At 35.3% G+C, this 22,215-nt stretch overlaps 1 protein-coding gene across 2 annotated transcripts in view; it reads right to left on the bottom strand.

The window, feature by feature from the left end:
* The window catches only part of UBR2 (ubiquitin protein ligase E3 component n-recognin 2), a 48,008-nt gene extending 26,626 nt beyond the window's left edge, over nt 1-21,382 (bottom strand). Inside the window, exons 1-16 of one of the 2 annotated variants that reach the window (XM_010706749.3) lie at nt 21,103-21,382; nt 19,395-19,473; nt 18,219-18,332; nt 15,111-15,238; nt 14,314-14,452; nt 13,106-13,168; nt 11,845-11,965; nt 9,624-9,731; nt 8,724-8,812; nt 7,951-8,049; nt 5,328-5,491; nt 5,139-5,238; nt 3,948-4,076; nt 3,043-3,226; nt 1,934-1,995; nt 1,059-1,169 (exon numbers count right to left, since the gene is read on the bottom strand). In XM_010706749.3, the coding sequence (XP_010705051.1) occupies nt 1,059-1,169; nt 1,934-1,995; nt 3,043-3,226; nt 3,948-4,076; nt 5,139-5,238; nt 5,328-5,491; nt 7,951-8,049; nt 8,724-8,812; nt 9,624-9,731; nt 11,845-11,965; nt 13,106-13,168; nt 14,314-14,452; nt 15,111-15,238; nt 18,219-18,332; nt 19,395-19,473; nt 21,103-21,254 (1,842 nt within the window). In that variant the 5' untranslated portion in view covers nt 21,255-21,382. Of the gene's footprint in view, nt 1-1,058; nt 1,170-1,933; nt 1,996-3,042; nt 3,227-3,947; nt 4,077-5,138; nt 5,239-5,327; nt 5,492-7,777; nt 7,877-7,950; nt 8,050-8,723; nt 8,813-9,623; nt 9,732-11,844; nt 11,966-13,105; nt 13,169-14,313; nt 14,453-15,110; nt 15,239-18,218; nt 18,333-19,394; nt 19,474-21,102 lie in introns of both variants that reach the window. The other variant, XM_019612701.2, reaches the window with a different exon arrangement.
* Nucleotides 21,383-22,215: the final 833 nt, after the last annotated feature.

Here is a 22,215-nt window from a genome sequence, read left to right as displayed (position 1 = left end):
GAAAAAAAAATAACAACCAGCAAAATAATTAACAAACGTTACATTTCATATACATCTTTTTTATTCTAGAAAATTACACGGAGTAGTTAGTTAGGCATGCCTTCTTCTATTTTCTCAAACTACTAACCCACACACAGATGCCCTTTCATATCAGAAAACACCCAGAAGCAGTTGGCCGAACGTGAGCCATAGTCAGAAAAGAATGAAATTCCAGACCGTGGGAGCCTCAGTACCTAAACTAAACTCATCTTACCTCATGATGTTGGCAGCCAGTGCAATTTAACACAGATTCGTTCCTCTATCAAAAACTGACATTTCAGATCTGGTAAGTTACTACGGACACTTGAGAGATGTTATAATTGTATGCAACTAGAGTTGCCTTTACTTCAGATAATGACAAAGACGTCACCTTACAATAATAGACTTTTTTTTTTTTTTTAAGACTAAGAGGCAAGAAGCATCAGCAAAAAGAGCAGCTTAATTTCAATCTCCCAGTATGCATACGCTGCAGTTATCTATTGAAGATGGGGGGTTTATGGGCCAAAAGACACACAAGACACACAGAGTTGGTTCTAATGCTTCTACGTGCCCTTAGGATTTTAGTTGCCTTAGAAAGGGTAATAATCTGAATGGGGTATATTTTAATATTCAAGGCACTTTTATATAAAAGTAATGAATGCATTATCAAAGATCATGGGTCTAATTGTTGCTATCAGTGGGCAGCATACAGGAAAAAGGAAAAGGGGCATTAGCTGCATTATACTTCGTAGCTTCTTTACACACAAAGCACTAAGTTCACTGAGCACCATAGCAGACTTAAAACAACAACAAAAAAAAGCAATTTCTGACTAAGATATCAAAGATTGGCTTAAAAACAATTTTTCAAATAATACAAGTACTGATTTAAGTGCCTACCTCACACAAACCTTATGGAAGCTAATGCAAGTGAAATTTAAAATGGACACAAATGAGAGATTTGGGGGTCTGAAATCAATCTTGGAAATCAATCTTGGGGGAGTAATCAGAAAACAGTGATTACACAGCTGCTATGTACTTACCTGATTAACAAGAGAGAAGCCATTTCTTCTCCACATCCCTGCATGCACTTGAGCACATAGAACTAAGCATCGTAGAGGATGTTCTATTAACATAGGTGGGCTAAGTTCACTCTGAGTTAAAATAAAACACAGTATTTTGGTATATTAAGAGAATATAAGAGGAAATGGAACTGAAAGAAGGAAGAAGGATATTTGTAATAATTAAACATTTGGAGAATACAAAAGAGAAGTAAATCCAAAGTACATATTACAAAGGCTTGATGAACCTTTTTACAATCTATCTCATCAACATTAACCAGCCTCACACAGACTTTGCCCCACAGAAGTACCCCACAAGAAGTATCCTTCAAAACAGTAAGTTTTGTATTTTAAAACATCAGCTGGTCAATTCAATAACATTAACTGTATCCTCTGCTTAAAGACAAGAGCCTTCCTTTGCTAGTTACAATTTCTCCTTTTTAAATTTATTTTGTTCTTTTTAACCTTCCATTTAAAGAAAGGGATCAGTGAGAACATGCAGGAAGGAAAACAAATGAGGAACAAAATTAGAATCCACACCAAGGAGAAGGAAATCAGGTCCTGCCAGTGGTTTCTATAAATAATTTCTACCACAAAAAGAAAGTAGTGAATGAAGAACAAAATACAAACTTTCCATTGGGGTCTTGAATTATTTAAGAGAGCAATGCTGATTGCTCATGCTCCATCCAAATATTAATCTCTTAAGAGGTAATTTTATCTATCAAGGATAGTCTTTGAGAACAGTATGCATGGCCAAACAGCCCTTTCTTTTATTTAATAATATCCTACACTTATTTAAGCAATTTCATCTTCAGCACTAATTACATTTAATGAGTATGCTATGTTTAATTACATACCAGGGGTAGCAGCTCTGGAAACTTATACGCCACTTCAGTTTTACTCAGCAAAACATGCAAGCCTACATGAATAAATAAAACAAAAACATACATATCACATACAGCATCTAATACAATTCCAAAAGGCCAGAAAAGATCACCTAATATACTGTCAGACCATTTTCTGGAAATAATTACAGATCTGTAAAATCATTATTCTGGAGCTAAAGTATTTTTCTTCCTAAAGAAAAATACTTTAAAAACCCTACACTTTATGGAAAGGTGTATCTGTATAAAACTTGTAAAACAACTGAGTTTTGCCTTTCTTTTGTCCATGTCACATCCTCTCAGTGACAGCCAAGTATCCTTGGTTGATCAGGGCAAGTTATCAGGGACAGATATATCATCCTTGCTGTCTGTCATAAGAGGTTTACAAAATACTCCAGAAGCTACAATGAAGCTCCTACAAAATACATAAGGATTTTCTGGTTTGCTTTGCTTTAAAACTACAAGGAGTTTGCTTATAGATTCAAAAATCAAAAGTTATTAGACTCTGGTCTGCATAATATTTTACATAGAAATGTCACTTAAGAACTACCTTTTCACTTAATTATCTGTAAATTTATTTTATTATCATATGACTATATGTTCAGATTAAAATAATATTCCCCTCAAAACACAACTGTTCAGCAAGTTAGCCCTAATACAAGTTGAAAAAATACACTGCTTAATTTTCTGGTGACACATCCCTGATAAATCTGTTCACTAACAGACCGTCGATTTGTCTATTCAATCTGACAGCTAAACATACTTGAAAACAATCAGACAACTGCAGCCCATGTTTTGTTGCATTTCTTTTGCACCACGCAAGCTACAAAAGCAGCTGTAACTTCCTACACCCACCAGTGACAAACACAGAGACAGGAGACTACCTCCTCCAGGTCTGAGACTAACTTCTCAAATGGTTGGGAACATTTTGCTGTAGGCCATCAAACTGCTAAATAGTGGCTAAAATACACCAAAACTTAGGCTCTCAACAGCTGCTGTGTGGTTCATTATATCCACACAAAAGCAAATTATATTTATGCAACATTTTCAATTTCCTGAAATATTTTTAAGCAAGTTTATACCTGCAAGTAAACGTGAAACTGGGAGATGAATGCTGACTTTTTCCTGGGAAACGCAGTATCTGATGGTCTCAACTGAATGTCCACACATACTGAGAACAATAGGCTGCTCTCCATCAGTAAAGCCACTATGACACTGCATCAGCACAGCCAGGCATTTCTTGTAAGCTTCAATTAACACTTTTTCCTAAAAGAAGGAGCGCAGTTCACAAAGATTATGAAAAAAGCGGAGCTCTGACTAACAGCACAGTAAACAACAAGACATCTGACAGGTGCAAATAGGCTTTTGGGTTTTTATCTGTATTAACTGTCCTACAAAACTAAGGTAAGGAACTCAATACTAATCTGAATTACTGAGGCAGACATAGACCACAAAATACATTTAGATGTCTGACCAGAAAAAAAAAAAACAACTAAGTAAAAAACAGTTGCAAGGCTTTTGTTCTTGTAACTATGGGAACTTCCTGAAGGTTTTCATGATCGTGCTAGTTTAGTCAACTTGTACATTAACTGACAGTGACAGATTAAGGCCAGATTGAATATTTAGATATTCTAGGATCACTTGTTCCACAACAACATTTCACCATGCTGAAGTTCTGAAATGCTAGAACTTGAAACATACACGCAGTAGAAACCTGACTCACAGTCCAGCAGCATTAGGTAGATCCAGGGCATGTTTCTCTACATCCTGTTCTTCAATAATTGTTAATTATAACCTAACAGTGTTGTGATGATCACAATTTTTTGATGTAGAGAAGGCATACTTACACACAGAAGATTTTGACTTACAATGCCATTACGTGTTTTGTTCAACTTGTTACACACATTGATGTTTCTTTTACCTTCTCATGACCACCACCTCCATTACTAAACATTCACACAGAGAAAACACTTCAGAAGGAACTTACATCTAAAGCACACCAGTCCTGCATCATTGAAATAACAAGTGTTAATTTCATTTGCAATGTAAATGCTGCTTCCCATTCTGGTTCCATTTCGATGTGTTGTCCTACTTGACGGGTTATTGGATCCATACCCTTAAAAAAAAAAGCATTGCACATTTCAACAACATTATCACTTAAATAGCTTCACGTTAGCCTAATTGTGGTACAGTGGTTACCTATTCTTACAAACATATTGCTGCTATAACAAGAAATACTTGGGGCCATCTGGAAATGAATTATACATATCAAAATAACAAGAAAAAGAAACAGGAAGCGCAGGAAATAAGAACATGGGTCAGGGCATTTTTCAGGTATTAGCTCTGTTATTAACACCTTAAAGTTTTTTTTCAAAGGATGTTTACATACATACATTAATCATCTTAATTACAACACTTATTTTGCTTTTTAAATGCATTTTCTAAGGACATACTGAGAAATGCAGGTGAATGCTAAGTAAAGACTGAGTACCCACCACACCTAATCAGATCTTGGTATAAGAAATAAGAAAATCAACAGCATGATATAGGAGAAAGTATATTCAAGAGACTGTCGTCAACGGGCTAACAAAGTTAAAACACTGAGATGGGTGTACTAGTGAAGTATTGAAAAAAATGTGAGTAATTCTGATTCACGCCTTACTGATCATACTGTAAATCTGCTTTTGCAAAAGCTGTGCTGCTTTTAAAATACTCCTCTTAAGACAACACAGTACGTGAAAAGACTAAAAAAAAATCTCAGCAAAGACACCTACTGCTATGGCTCAGAAGATATATGCTTTAATACAAGGATCAACTCTGCTAACACTGAAGTAGTATCTGCATCTTTCAAAAAGATGGAAAATTAGTTAAAATGGGGCAGATTTTGCTCATACAATTGAATATGTCTTGTTTGCCCATAAAGCTGCAAAATAAGCCCCAAACTACATTTTTCCTTTTGAATCACTCGTCTTTTTTTACTGCCTCCTAAACAACAATCAAAAAAAAATAAAAGATGGGTCAGACATGTTTCAGGAAAAAAACAATTCCAGAAGCTATATTGTTCTAAAATTATAAAACAGAGGGTACAATGAATCCCCTCAGTTTCTATATTATGATAGCTAACTTTTTGCACTGTGTTAAGATTATAGCACGTTTTGTAACTCACAGATTTACATACCTGCATACATTTGAGTAACTCTAAGAAGGCATCAAAACCCTCTAGAAACTTGTGTCTCAAGTCTTCTGACCACTCAGTTGGCTTACTTATCAACACATACCTGAGTACATTAGAAACAGATACAAGTGTTACTTTTAATCCTGTATTCTCTTTCAATTGATCAAATCAGCACGTAGCTAATGTACTTACTTGAGATCCAGAATAAGACTTTGAACACGCCTGAATTTGAAAGCCTGCAGAGCAGTGTAACGTTCAAACTGAAACCTGCCTTGGATGTCACGGTGTCTTAAATGGTCCATAAAAGTTTTGATGATAGTGGTCATGAGGTTTTCCTCTGTTATTAGCATTCGAGCCTATACCAAAAGTACATAGAAATTTGCTGTGATTAACAGGCAACTAAACAAGAAATTCACATTGCACCATCAAGTTTAAAAAAAAAAAAACCATGACATTTTATTCAAAATAGTTACATTGATAATTAAAACAGAAGAATATACTAAAAGTCAATCTTCCAAATATTCACAAAAGAAAAATGTATCCTAATCAGAAATTATCATAACTCAGATCTCTCTTCAGTCCCCTTCTGTACAGAAATTTGACTATGACTAGGCTCCTGTTAACTTACGCATATAATTATGAAAAAACATATTATTATCTTTCTTACAATTAACTTAATTAACTTGTGCCTCCCTTTAATTAGCTGTTGTCTCTTATGTAATTTAAGTATGAGCCCTTTGGGGTAGTGACAGTTGTTTTGTTTTTCTGTTTACAAAAGGCCAAGCACTATGGCACTTAGTGAGTTTTCTGAACTTCTAAGGAGCTATAAAGAGCAATTTCCACATAGAAATTATGCGAGATGACCTTTAATTCCCATCAGTGGCCTCTGTGTATTTCCATGCGTTGCAGGAAACAAATCAAAACCCATCACAAAGTCCAGCATTGCCAGATGACAATCTGCCACACCCAGCCTAACTTAACCCAACCCAACAACAGCGTAGGGGGTGCTAAGAAGTGACTGCCACCTCCTACTTGCAAACTCTTCCAGAACTCCCTCATCCTGCTGGCTCTCCAAGGTAGATTGTACCAGCCTTGCAGTTTTCAGGACCCATGACGATGTTATCTGGGTGCCTTACATATTCAAGAAGATTGGCTCCTCTGATCTACCACAATGACACTGCAGTTGTTGACTAGAGCTTCCATGTTCTATGGTTGCTAATGATACTCCAAAGAGATTTTAAAATGCTATTGTGAGGGAAAAATCTAGTAGTTAACGTTAAAAATAAATTACTGTCCACACAACTAATCATCCTTCAAACCCAGCAACCTCAGTGACTCGAGAGCTCAAAATCCAATTCTTAACATAAGTTTGAAAATGTTACTGGGGGTGGTTTTAACATTCCTCAACTTATTTATTCAACTAAGAATGAATGCAAAATGGGTCAAAACCTAGAAAAAAAGAATTCTTCCCTCTTATTTTACTTTCAGGCCATCGCTCTATTCTATTTTCTATAAAATTAGTCAATAACAATTTGCTTTACCCTTGTTTTGCATGCTTTAGAAATAAAAAAAACACGTAGAAGTGAAACAACAATTCTCTTCCTCTAAGGAAGCATTTGAAATTCCTATAAAATATTTACACAAGCATACTCTATCACCTCACCCGTCAAATGAAAAAAAAAATTGAATAAAATTAGCTGGATAAATGCAAGACTGAATAGTGGCAATATTCTTACTGCCAGCATCAAAATTAAAAGAGTTACACAATGTTGCCCTGACCCATGGAAACAAAATCCTGAGGTTTCAGATTCCCATTAATAACATCCATCTCTATGATATTAAAAACCAACTTCACACAGTATCATAAAATGCTATTGTAATATTGAATTTTGGAGCTCAATAAAATTTGGGAGGATTGAGAAGCATTCACTTTTGAAACATTAAAAAAAGTGGCTATGAAAATCAAACTTTTATTTTCAGTACAGCTCCAAACATTAGTGTGTACTGCAAGCAAATAAAGACATTTTTGGTGACTGGAGCAAAGGACCAAAAAAAGAAGCATCAGCTCAAGAATGATGGGCGGTATTAGTGAACAGAGTGAAACATAACTTGAAGCGCTGTAATAAAAATTAACTGGAAACCTGAAAGAAGACACAGACTGAGAAAAAAGCATCAAAGGAAGTGCAGAATGTCATGAGACAATTATTGCCTGCAGTTAGATTGACTAGAAAATTAAGATAAACACAGTGGATCACTTAGAAAACTGTGCCCAAAAGGTACGCTCTGAAACTGCAATAAGCAAATCACAACGTAGATTTCTACAAACAGAAACCACTAATTGTTATGAAGAGAAATGTAAATGTTGTGCGTTTCTGAATAAGCACTGAATACACAAAACACAATGCTAAAATAAAAAGGTAAAATAAAATAAAAAAATACCCAGCCCACTCTGGGAAGTCAGATTCAATCTCTGCAGCGCTAAACTTCTTTAACTTCTAAACCCAAAGTAATGTATGTAAACAGACTGACTCACGTGCAGTAGCAGTGCCCCACATTTCGACAGAAATCTGTGGTCTGGATTCAAGAACCTCAAGTGGTTTTCAACAAACAAAGATTTCCTTTTTTGGTCTTTTAGTACTTACAAGAGAAGGCACTGTGAATATCTGTATCGAGAGGTCAGCAATTGAGAACTCTCTGTCGTGGTCATCTTTCATAAAATCACTCTGCAATCGCTCATAGTTCTATTAAGAAGGAGGCAAAAAGAGGCAAGGAGTGCCAACTATCAGTTTTTAAAAGAAAGACAGGCACTACTCACCAGAGTAGGTACAGTGAAGAGTTGGACAGACAGAGCAGCCACCGACACTGCTCGTTCGTGATCATCCTCCATATAATCTCTCTGCAACTGCCGGTAATTCTAAACAACAAGGGGAAATTCACCTCTAATCCACACTGACCTGATTTTTTAATTTAAATGTCTGCTCTGGGAAATTTTAATTCCACGATAAAGGGAAGAGTAGCTCTTTCAGATTGTTATATTAATACCTCGTACAAAAAACATAATTTATCAGCTCACAAGTGAGAACTACTCACTCGTTTTCACAATAAAGGCTAATATTTTATTTCTTACACACACACACACACACACACACACACACACACACACTTGTCTTCAGCAGAGTGAGCTGAATTTTGCATTGGTGATTTAAAAGCATTTCAAGTACTACTTACTGCAGAAATACCAATCAGCATAACTGAATTCCAGCACAATTTTTTTTTGGAGTGCTGTAAGAGCTTATGCCTCAGCAATGAGATGCAATTAGCTCTCAAGAAGAGCCTGCATAGCTGATGGTAAAGACAGAACACGTGAACTACTTTAGATCTGGGGAACTTGGAAAGTTTATCTTCTCACCAGATGAGATGCCATTTCAACTAATATTTTGAAGACAGAAATACAACGTTGGCATTTCATTTCAATTTTCCACATTAAAAAAAATAATTCTTGCAACAGTTCATTTGAAGTTCTACATGCTAACTAAACTCTTCACTGAAATATTTAGGCATTTAATAACTCTTAATAAAGATACTTACTCTTGCAAAACGGATAGCGAAAAGCTTCTTGTATTTCAAGTCCATAAGTAGACTGCTCATGAATAACTGGTGATATACATTTCTAGCTCCTGTCAAGAACAAACGAATGATATATGTCACTATTTTCTAACAACATACTACAGAATCATTAGAAATATAAACTTTTACAAAATGAAGCATATCTGCAGTTCAGAGCAGAAGCTGCTTTGACCAAGTCTCTCAGATGGTAGCAAAAAAATGAAGAACACAGAAAATGAAATGCTTCAAGTGGCATTATTTATTACGCCTCAAATAATACTATCAAATAATACTCAGCTGCTAAATGAGAACATAAACCTTCAAGTCAGGCAAACAAGAATGAAAATACTCTTCAGAACAAATAGGATTTGGATGGCCTGAGGGGAGCAAAGGGGAAGCAGTTACATGTAAAGTCCTGGGAAACACAATAAATTTTGTCAGCTGAAACAGCTCCACTAAAAAATAAAAATAATAAAAATAAAAATAAAAATCAATCAACTTATCTAGCTCTGAATTTCAATGTGTGTCTGAGCAGCACTCAAGAAAGTACTATCAATACCACTAAGAATTAACAGCATGTAGCTTAGAAACACATAAGCATGTTTATATTTCTTTCTTTAGGTCATTTAAGTCAAAAGTCATTCAATTATTTTCTCAATACAGAGTAACTATGAAAAACAAGAAGTACAGAAATATTAATCTTGAAGTAAAAATGTAAAAGGTGAAAATTACATCTTCTTTACATGAAAGAAGTTATCCTAACAAACTAGGAAATCACATCACTAACATATTACAGTAAAAACGATCACACATGCGCTAAGGGAAAAACATCATGCATAACATTCCTCAGCATTCTCCAAAAACTTGAAAAATAAATCTCACCCTTCCACAGTTTAGAATCATACAACATCAGCTTATCCACAAGAGAAGAATTTTCCCCATCCGGTCCCTCCTGTAAACCAACCTGACACAGTACTCGACGAAGGCCATCTTAATGAAGAGAAATGATGGAAGTTAGTAATAGCTTCAACACAAAACTTGTCGTTATTTTGATACACCAGAGTTTTCATAAGACACAACAGAAGACACCTGGCCCTATTTCCTTGACAACCAGATAACGGTTCCTATTTTGCTGATAGAAACACAAATATTTGATACCTTGCACGTCTAGTACCAGCCTTATGGAACATAAATGAACTTTATGAAAGCTACCAAACAGAGTGATTTGTTTCAAAGTTATCAAATAAAAGTGTACTCCTTAAAAATGCTTCTAGGTTACGAATATAAATACTCATACATCAGGCTAATTTTAGGGTCACATTTTTCTCATTTAGAGTCTTAGCAAAAATAAAAGTTCATATATGACATGACAGTTTTTTCTGTATACTTACTACCCGCTATTATAGTAAAGCTTCTCTATTGTTTTGTTTGCTCTTTTTTTTTTCAAATGGAAAGTAATAATAATTGCTGTCATATGAACAAACAACATATACTGAATCTTCAACAAAACTTAACACAGACCCTCATATGCTCAACCCAGCTGCTGACTGCAAGAATCTTACTCACTAACAAAAGAGTATGGCTTCTAAGTATTAAGCCACCATCTCTGCACCCTGCTGAGACACCTCAGCTTCTCAGGTAGAGCTGGCAATGTCTCGGTGCCATGCATACCATACCAAGCACTACACAGTACATTCCATACAGTTTGTGAAGCCCTATAGCAAGGTTGTGTCTCCGTGAACAATATAGTTCTGTTTGACCTATATTATGACTGCATGCCAAGATCCAAAGGCAATTTGAGCAGCTGTGAACACAGAGATCACAGACAAAATATATACACTGAATAACATTATGTTTCAGAAGGGCAAAAATAAAATACAGTGGATTCAATGACTCTGAAATTCTGCAGAGTTCCCTTCATACACACTCAAACTAAAAATTCTATGCTTTTATGTGCAGTTTGGTATCTTACTTTCATTAATGCAATCATGTCACTTTTTTGCTGTTGCAACTCGGTACTAAAATTAGTGACCTTGGTACTTGGCACAAAAAATATGGCACAGAACTGGGCTCAATGAAAATGAGAAACACAATGCTAGTCAACAGGTTAAATCAGAAGGAAAAAAATATTGTCAAGTTAAATACCTCTTAGTCTCTCTATTTATATGAATTATTCACCAGTAAATATATTATTTGCCATCAACACTACCAAGTACTCGAACAAACTTCTACAATAATTTTTCAGAAGTTTGATTTATGTATCTTAAAAATAAGCTTATACAAACAAACTACTTATCTATCAAAAATAGCATGATAGAGAGATCCCATGCTTGAATTTCACCTTTTGTTTTCCAAGTATCAGTTTAATACATAATCTGTGAACCTACACAGAAGAATTTACACATCACATTACAGTTGACAGTGCTCTGCTGTTAGTTCTTGTTAACATTCACAGATTCATAAAACACGGTGGGCTGGGGACTATGCCTACATTTATATCCATTGGGAGTTTGTGGTAGTTTGATGCATTTTCTATTTATTTCCTCTCATGCTCTGCATCCTCACAACTTTAATTCATCAAGACAACAGAAGAAACACACCAAAAAAAAAACACAGTCCCCCCAAAAAAGTGCTGAAGTGCATCTTTTTTACTGTGCATACTGTTTCTTTGAAGAAACCTCTTTCTAAATAGCTGATTAATACTTCATTGGTTTCTATACTTATCCTAAAGCAGTCCCCCACACTTTCTCTGTTGTTCTACTTACACAGCAACAAACCTGAGGCAACCACTTTCATCACCATCAAATGATTTCTGATTAATTTTGTACTGTCTAAGTAGAGGGGTTATTTTCAGCTTACTGCATTCATTTGAAAAGAACCAGGGACTGAAAAATAGCTAGTCGGCTTGCAGCATTTGACAATGATTCCCAGCTTCTGTTCAACAACAACTAAACAGAAAACAGTACGTGGATAGAGCCTGACAAGATATTAATTGCTTTATCTTACACACTGCATATCTAAATAAGAAGGCGACATTATGAAGAAAGCTGAATTCCTGAAGCAAATATTCTCTAGCTTTTCAAAAAAGTTCAAGTTTGCCCACCTGAATATCCAATAACGCTGCCAAGCCAGGTTAGGAGCTTCAGACCAAAGCTCTGATGGGCAACAATGGATGAATGCATAACCTGTACTTTCAATGGCTTTGTCTGACGACTGGTATTTCTCTTAAAAAAAGAAAAAAAAAAAAAAGATTTTTTTAATGAGGGCTAGCACACATTAATGTACAGAAACACAGCATTCCCATGATTAATTTCAATAACTTATAATATTAATACACATTGCAATGACTAACAACTAAATGAAGAAGTAAAAAATCTCAACTTTGTTTATCCTATTAGTATTTGAATGACAATATTATGCAATAGCAACATATTTAGGCCAGTTCATTTTCCACTTTCTTCCTCTTATCAACACGCACACGGACCTACTGCATTTTACTGATAAACAGTCTCAGTCTAGAACAACTGCACACATTCATTCCTCACAACATGACACGCAACTCACACAGCAGCCCACCAAAAAAGAAACTTATCATCCACAGACCGTTTTCAAAAACGAAAAACAAGTAGAATTAGAAACAAGAAAGAATATCTCCTCATCTGTGGTAGTAACCTTAAGTTAGACATTACACACAGAAGTCATTTTTTCTTTAACTGCACAGGTGGCAAGTTAAATAAATTGCTTAACAATCTTTAAAGAGACATTAATGTTTTCAAAATATCTTCAAAATAGTTTAAGTCTAGTAACTCTAGTTGCAGTATTACTTTGTCAGCAATAGGAGCATTATATGCAAGTTGTTGCACATAATGAAGAACCCCACTGCTTAAACCCTTGTTCTTACGTGGAAGGATCTTATGATACGTATTATGAATATACACACATTCCCCAATACATGCAAAAATGTAAATGCAGTTTTGCACTTGGACTCAATCCCTTGGTTACAATTTCAGTGGTTGGGGCTATCATAAAAAGACAAACAATTTGATATTATAGGAGAGAAGTAGTTTAACTTCACTGGTCTGAACTAATATATTACCCTACAAAACTACATTTTAAGTTCCTTATTGTTTTCTGAGGCAAAAGTTGCCTAGTAACTTACTGGGAAATGATTTTAGGTGCAAGCTAGACTACAGCAGAAAAGCAAGAACATAGCATAAAACTACATTTTGTAACCTATCCCATGTGTATTGTAGTGTTTCCAGTATTTTGTATTATATAAAGAGTCATGATAGTAACAATACCACAGAACTCTGTACAAAACCCATCTTTCAGCTAGATGAGGAAAATAGGCAGATACTACTTACCACAATTACTGATTTTGCCTGATCACAGTACTGAAAGTCTCCATATCGGACAGACCTACGGCCCTTTAAATTTGTGAGAAAGTAACATTACCACCAGTTTCTAAGCAAGAAGTTCAAATGCAGTGCTTTACATTAGTATAAAAGACGTAGGAAAAGTTTCAGGTGCAAGATAACCACTCTCGTTTTCACCTCATTTTCATTTTCTGAAAGTACTACATAAAGTTAAATATTTGAGTTTCCAAAATGCACACTGTACTTTAAAAAAAATTAAGCTATGCCATATATGCAATTACATGTAAACAAAATTTTCTGTATATATTAATTAGCGATTTTAAGGCACAGCTATTATTTTTTACTTGAAATATCAAATACTCAATCATAGTATTTTTCTTAAAGTTTAAATATTTTAGATATTCCAATGCTTTTTAAAAAGCAGTGCTCCCACTGCCATTTTGGAAGAGATGCTCCTTGTTACACTCCCTCCAAAAAAGAGGCATAAGGAATCAAAACAATATAAAAGGACACATTTTCACAGCAACAGACTTATGTCACAAGTAACAAGATGCAGCTGTCCCTAGAAAGTTACCCAGAAGAAAAGATGCTCTTTCTTAAAAAAAAAAAAAATTATAATCATATGAGCCAGAAGACAAATGCAGCTGGGAGAGTGTTCTTGAGATCAACATACTAGTTAAAATTATACTCAGCACGTAATTTCTCTGAACTCATTGTTCTTTTTAAGTGCTGCATAAAATGCTTTACTTCTTCCTGCCATTATCATCTAACAATTATGAAAAAAGAAAATTAAATTTAAAAACCACAAACAGTTCCATGAGCACAGGAACAAAAGCAACCAATTAAAGATTTTTTTTCTTTCAGTTGACAGCTGTTACTTCCTTCCCTTGTTTGAAGCAAGCACAGGGGATCTTCCAGTGTAAACTCCCTGGTGTATAGTAAGCAATGAGTTAAAGCTGCTGCCTGCCCTAGACAGAAAGGGCTAACAAACACCCTGATATCTATGCTCATGAGACTTACTAGAATTATGCTGAAAAATATATTCAATTTCAAACGTAATTTGGCTTGGTCAGTTAGTTAGGGCCTGACAGATGTTAATCACATTAACTATACACGTTGAGGAAACAAACCAAAGTATGTGTAGTCATAAAATAAATGTTAATGTAAGTATAAGTTCTAGAAAGGAATTTACTTACATCTCTATCTACTGTTGTTGCAAAACCAATAGCTTCCTTCTGCGTGCAGTTGACAGCTTTCTGAAGAGTATAAATGACTTGTTCATAGGTGTGGACTTCATCATTAAAGAGCATGCAGTAGTAAGTGTCACTCTTCTCACTTCAAAGCAAGCAGTGAATATATATAACTCAAAGTTAAAAACTATAAAAGTTATATAATTCAAATTTAAAAGATCAACTCCCGGTTTAACAATTAAGTTTTTCACCAAGCTGACAACTCAAACCTGGGCTTCCTTTGTTACTCAGTTTTACTTAACAAGGACCGAACATCTCAATTCTGCTGGAAAGTTTCATGTTCCTGTGGAAGTTAAGTCCAAAAGGAGCAAAATCATAAGACAAAACTTAGGTCTGAGTATCACTTTTGAACATTCATTGATTCTGAATTGATAGTTTCCTACAAGGAGAACACATTTCCTTAGAGTACAGCCCTGCTCAATACATTCTCACATAGTATCTTAGAAGTTTCAATGGCTTGGAATTATTTTACCATTTGTTCTAAGGAATTTCACTGTAGTAATATTTATTTTCAATGTGAGGAAAACAAACGTATCACAAAAATTATTTCACCATCTTTACAGAAAGAAATGGGATGTATAATCACACTAATTAAAGACACAGGCAATTATTTTAGTCTACTGTCTACAAAATATCCCTGACATAATTTTAGAAAAGAGATAACAGGATTAAAGTAAGAATCTATATTTCTATTGTAAATATGTTTATGTCTTTAGAAGGAAAAGGACAAACACTATACTTACGTCATTTCTAGGCCAGGTAATTCATTTTCTTTTTCCCATGTTAATATGTCTACCGCATATTTAAAGGTGATAGCAAAAATATTATAAGCTCTTGCTACCATATCTTCTGGTAAGTGCACAAGAGGATCCTGAAAAAATAAACAGGAATTGAGAAATTGAGTGGTATTCAGAACAGGTATTTTAAAAAATCTGCATGCCTTCGCACCAAAGATGATGCAAGCATCCTTAATGGTGTCTTCCCTAAAATAACTTCCCGCTTGAAAGGAACAGTTAATAGTCAGCTTGTTTTCTTTTCCCTGCTCTTCACAGAAAAATCAGCAAAGTGATAATCTAATATTCAATGCCCAAACATTAACTTGCCTCTGATCACTCAATTAAATTTTCACACTTCTATATTTTCACTTTAATCGTTCCCTCTTTCAACACCAGTTGAATTAGAATCTGCTTTTTCCACAATGTATTCAAAAACCATAATTTGAAATAACTGCTTTGTTCCACTTAATTAAATGCAAAATACAAATAAATATGCATTTATTGCTTTCTTTCATATGCAGTATGCCTTTAGAGGCAGAAGTCCTATGTACCGAGATTCTACAAACAGCACGTGCAAGGATCATGAGTTATGATGAGTCTCTTACAAGCTACAGTAGGATCTGCTCACATGTCAGTCTTATTCACAGACATCTATTCATCTTTTGCATGGAAAACACACATCCATTTGTGTCCATTCTGCACTCTCAAGGGTGCCCTTCTCTTGCTGCCAGGGCGCACACACCGCTGATTCACAATTCAACTTGCTGTTAACCAGAACCCCCAAATCCCTTCCAGCAGGGCTGCTCATCCCAAAATCTGTATGCATACTGAGAGATACATGCTAAGGAAACTGAAATGAAGAGGAGGGAGTGCCACCTCAGCTGACAAATGCCAAGTAACTTCTTTCTGGAGCAGAAAAAGAGAAGAACTATGAAGTCACTCATAGTTTCCTGCCCCGTGACAGCTGTAGTAACTTCAATCCTCAGTCAACTAGTACAAGCAACACCACCATTCCCTTCTAAACCATTTCAGGGGATTTGCTTATAAACAGACATTAACAACCTCTTCTCTGATAAATAAAAGCAGACCAAGACACAACCATCAGCTCTCAAAGTTCAGATTCTATAAACAGCTATTGTTTCTTTACAGATGTGGAAAAGGAACACTAAAATATTCTATTCTGCTAACACTATGAGAGTAGCACAACTTGAATTCTAGGAATACATAAAAGCAAATTCTGTGCTTCATAAAGTTTATCAAACTATACACAATAATCTTTTCTGAACAAGTCTGCATTACTTACTTATCTTGATAGTCAGGAATTCACCTGCACTGTGAATTGTATATTCTACCTATACTGTGAATTGTATTCATACTGTAAAAAAAAAAAAAGTATTTATACTGCAAACCTTTAAAGTTTTTTTTCAGCCATCCACACAATCCAACATTCTTTTTGAATACTTGCAACCACAAAATCATAATATCATTTGAATTGGAAGAGACCTTTAAAGGTCATCCAGTCCAACTCCCCTGCAATGAACAGGGACACCTACGGCTAGATCAGGTTTCTCAGAGCCTGGTCCAACCTAATCTTGAATGTCTCCAGGGACAGGTCATCCACCTCCTCTCTGGACAAACTGTTCCACTGCTGGAAGTTTTGCAGAAATGTTAATATCTACCATTTCTGGGTTTTGATTCATTTAAAATTTATTAGGGCATGCAGAGTAATCAATCACCAAAAGCAAAGGCAAACCTTATACAGTTGCACTGCCTCCATTCCCAGCACTTTCAAAAAGACACATATCCCAGCAAAAAGAAAACAGGCTACAACACTGCTCACAAATGTTGCCCCCCTACATATGATGTTAAATAAGCAACCTCGACCCCATTATTTACCAAGAAGAAACACACAATCTGCTCAGTACCTTAGCTTTTCCACCATTCACAATACTGCCACCTTTCTTTAACTACCGTAAGTATCTTTAAACATAGCACTAGCAGTTCACCCAAGATTTCAGAACATCAGTCTTCTAATGCTATCCTGTAATGTAAGCTGCGTGTAGACCAAGCAGCAAGGCCATAGGGCAATTTCTAAGCACTGAGACAGTGAGTACAGATTTTACAGCTGTTGTCACTGCAATACAGTTAGAGTTGTTTCACTTAAACCAAGAGATCAGCAAAATTAGTACAGAAAGTCCTCTTCTATATACTCTTCAAAAGAGATTTCACAAATTATATTACATAAAAACAGCTCTAAGTGGCCAGAAGAGAAGTCCAACTAGCTGCCATCATTCCTGAGATGTAATAAGAGATAGGTAGGAAAGAGTATAAGGGCAGAATACTCCTTTGGTCTTCAGTAACTTAAGACACGAAGATTTCTCAAGCTAAAGATGGTGTCTGTAATTCTACATAGCTACCAATCGTTTCCTCCTCCTCAAACACGCTAAATAGCCTTCTGAACAAATACAAATTTTTAGCAAGACCAGTGTTTTGAAGCATTAAGTTCAACAACTGGAATTCATATCACATTATTTTTGCTAGCTTTATTTAATATGTTCAACTTGTTAAGCTATAAGAAATAGCAATCTTCCTATTTACCTTCTCTATACTAAACTTTTAGCTTTTAGAGATTCTATCAAATAACTCCTTTATGGCATTTTGGATTCTCACGTTTTTAATCTGAGCAAAGCTTTATTGTTCCAATTATGGCATTTCCACAATGGTCAGTTATTTTGATTAAAAAAAAAACTAAATCTCTCTACTTTACTTCGTAAGAATCAGAACATATGTTGCACAGATAGCTTAATTTGGCTTATTCAAGCATGTGATTGCATACAGATTTTTTCACATTGAAGATTTCCTTCACCTTTCAGAATAAGACAGAAAAACAAAGAAGACAGAACCTAAGCTGCACAGGAGCCTAAAAATATAACAAATAAAGTCCTCAAGTAGAAAATGTCACTCTAAGCATCTCTAAGTTCATGCTGCTCATTTGAATGATTTCCTATATCTACATGCATACACACACACACACACACACACAGTTAACAGTATTTCAAAACACAGAATCTCAACCTCTTCTTCTGCAGTCTCTGAAGTGTTAAGTTCATGCTTTTGACAATAAGGACCTTCTTTCCAAGCTTCAGTATCACCACAGTCACAGAAACCTCCTCCACCTGATGTTGTCATCTATAATTATTCAAAAACAACACAGTTTATGTGAATATGCATATAAACATACAGGAGCATTAAGACAAGTGATCACAGCTAAACTACAAAATCAAGATCACAATATCCGATAGCTTTTTCCAGTACCTCATTAAAAAGCACTGAAATCAAGCTCGTTTCTATGATGACTGAAAACTTCATCAACTTGCCTACGCTGAAAAGTTCAAAGATCTCTATTCTCTAAGGCTGTGCAGAATTAATGTGCAGTTTATGACAACACAGTTGCAACCTGTAGTTTTTCTGAATTCATTAGCTGTAATGCTACCTTTCCTATTTTGGATTCTCATGTTTTTAATCTGAGTGAAGCTTTATTGTTCCAAACAGCACAATTACAGAGCAAGGTGCAGATGTGCTAGTTATAATAACAGGAGTTCTCAGAAAAACCTCTTAAGTTGTTCATGTTGTAAACCTTCATGAGTATAGTAAACAGTACATGAATACTGCAATGGTTATACATACATAGTTTTAATAAGGTTTGATTTTAAAGCAGGTATCAGCTCAAATAAATAAATTTAATGCTCTCTAAATAACAACAAATAAATGATCCATGCAAGAATCCTTCATTCACCTACGTGTGGCAAAAAAGTATATTCTACACATACAGGCACATCCTACAGTCTCAACTAAATTAGACATATCTGAAATAGCATGTGCTTACACTTTGGATATAGATATTTCTAAAAATAAAAATAGTCAAACATCAAGTTCAAAGCAAGTGAAAATGAAGACTAATGCTGTAGAACTCTCTGAAGAGCACACATTAAAAATAACACACTCCTATTTGTAAAGTTAACTGTTACGCATAAAATTTAATCGCTCAACATTTTAGAATAATAACTTCAGAATTTACACTCAAATAAAAACACTCAAGTTCCTTTAAGATTATTGCACAGACTTAATTCAAAACTTCTGTGTATCCAACTTTTTGAAATTACACACACATTCTTAAGCAATAAATAAAGAGTTTCTCACACATACAGAAATACTAATGACTATATCACATATCCCACCAGTATTACTTACCCTGTATCGGTGCTCTCTATGAATACTTCCAAGAAAGCACTCCATGCACAACACACAAGTTGGGTCAACTGCACAGTCTCTGAAAACAGCAGGAGAAAAAAAAAAACAGCATTAAATTTTTAGCCTTTAATTTTGTACAACAAGTAATTTTTAAGTATCACCAGTATGAGCCTTTTGACTACATCTATGTTACTCAAAGACAAAAGGGATAGGTTCCAGGGTGGGGGAAGAAACTAAGTGAAAGTGCCTGTTCTCAAAAAGGAGAGGTTACAAAAATGTTGTTTGAGTAACATAGCCACTGTTTTTTCAAGAAATGAGACAAGTATATAAGCAAGGGAAAAGATGAATTACCAAATGCAGTACAGACAGGTACACAACTCAAACCCAAACAAATTTTCTCAAGTACAGAGCGCGAGCACTAAGAATCTTCAGCTATCAGAGAAGACACTATTTTTCTGAACGCTGGAAAGAAAGATAGCACTCAACAGACTAGATCTGCTTCTAAGCTTAGTCCTACAAGCTTACTAAGAAGGTCCAAAAATGCAATTTCCTTAATCAGAGAATTGAAGAGCATAATAAAGTCCTGTCTACAAGCACTGTTGTATTAGATAGAAGCAAGGGGCTAAAACAATGAAGGATACAATTATGCATTACATTTAAGTCTCCCCCTAAGAAGCACTGAAAATACATGAATTTATGTAAGGTAATTGATTTCAAGGCACCTCAAGATTAAGGGACTCAGATTTTGCGGTGTAAAAACAACCACAAGAGAATGAATATTATGACAGTTACTTTAAAAACAAGAATTCCACGAAATAACTTATGTTCACAAACTCAGAAAGTATAATTCTCATTATTGCTCATTATCAGCTGTAAATCAAAGAAAATTGCTAAAATACAACAGAAAACAGTACCAGTTTTACACATTTGTCCAGTACTTGATTGAAAGATGAGGCTCCATCTTGACAGCAGCAACATAAAAATATTCTGTATTTACTCCTGACCCCAACTTAACAGAACTCCCGTAGTTTTCATCAGCCCATAAGAGCATTTAATCATTAACATCTAACTTCCTAGACTTCAGTGCAATTTAACTTGAATTAAAAGGCTACCTAAGAGGTCTTTTTGTTTGTTTTTTAAATTCTTTGGGATTACACTTCACAGAAAAGTTCTAAAGAAACCATAGAAATTCCTTTAGAAGTACTAATAGATATTAGTCCCCCTCTCTACTTCACCACTTAGATTTCTTCACTCTTTTTTGAGGATGTGAAGAAAGCACCTAAGAACATCTAAGAAAAAAGGAGTTTTCCCTGTGATCGAAGAGATCTAACATACCCCCCGTTAAATCTCATCTACCTCATGTTGAGAGGTCTTAAAACACCTCTGACATCATACTCTTGAATTACATGACGTGCACCTGCCCACTTACTTCTGATTAATGCTCTGAAGTCACACTGACAGTTCACCTGAACTACTTTTTTATTCTTGCATTTCTTTTGTATATAAAACAGTCTACAACATATACTATTTTTCCATTTACAAACCTGTAGTATGTTATTTTTGCCTGGTCCCACCTCTCATGAGAAACAACTGCAAGTTTACTTTAAAAATACACTGAAGGTAGTAAGTTTTCACTAGGACAAAAATTTCTATCACCTTGTTCTGTTCTTCATAGATCAGAAATGCTCCAAATGCTAATTTGAACTACCTGCAAGAATACGTAGGTTCTCCCACTTTAAAAACGCGACCACAGAGATGGGAAGGTTTGTTTGCTTGCTCCAGCTTTGGAAAACCAAATGCAGGATCTTCGCCACAAAGATACCATTCCATTGGTCCCAGCAACACGTGTTGTGCCAGCATGTCTTCTCTCTGTGGGGCAGGGTTAGGACCCCTGCAGTAAATTTTTGGTACATAGTAGGCCAGATGCTGGTATACTTCCTTCTGAAGCTCATTTGCTTGCAGCCATTTCTTTTAAAATAAAAAGAAACAGTAAACAATACACACATTAGTAAAAATACAAACCACAGTTCTACCCATCAGAAAGCTTTTTTCTATTTCTAACTTATAAAACTAAAGTGGCATTACAAAACCCCAAGTGTTAAATCTAGAAGATTACACGAGAAAGACATTACGAAAGGCATCATCTGTTTACTAATTCACATATTTTATCCTTTTGACATATTGTGTTCTTTTCAAAAGCATAAGATTTAAGAGACCAAATTTTTAATCGTTTTCATGATCGATGAAAAGATCCCACGTTAGCAGTGACTTTTAGAGCACGCTGGCTGTATTTACATGGAGTTGAGATGGACGCTGCCAGCTGGGGACACAGAGGCACAGCAGAAGCCTGGAGATGGAAAGAGGCAGGCAGAGACAAAAAGCCCAAAGAGACTGGCAAGCGCAGCACTGGGTAACTGTCCAGCTCTCATTTAATAACAACAGAGCAACTAAGAAAATAAAGGAGTTTGGGTTTCTCCCATGACCAAAATAACTCACGTGAATTACTATTTCTAGCATAATGATCTATGACTCTTCGTAGTCAATCAGTTAAAAAAAATAATCTGTGCGGACAGATTTTAAAAGCCACACTGCTGTATGAGCTGTAACCCACTGAGAAATTCATGATTTTCTCTAGTTTTGTCCCTCTATGCATCACAGCTCTTTCTTGGCTTTTTTCTCCCCCTGAACATACACATGCACAAAGAATAAAAAAATATTCCTCAAAGACATCATTTGTATTACTCCTTGTGAATTACATTTTTATGAAGGTCTAAATTGGAAATGAAGGCTGCACGACTTTTGAAATAAATAAATGGGAAGA

The sequence above is a fragment of the Meleagris gallopavo genome, chromosome 2 (assembly GCF_000146605.3).
Source record: "Meleagris gallopavo isolate NT-WF06-2002-E0010 breed Aviagen turkey brand Nicholas breeding stock chromosome 2, Turkey_5.1, whole genome shotgun sequence".
Classification (NCBI taxonomy): Eukaryota; Metazoa; Chordata; class Aves; order Galliformes; family Phasianidae; genus Meleagris; species Meleagris gallopavo.
Note: the sequence above shows the minus strand (reverse complement) of the source record. Positions and strands in the feature narration are given on the sequence as shown.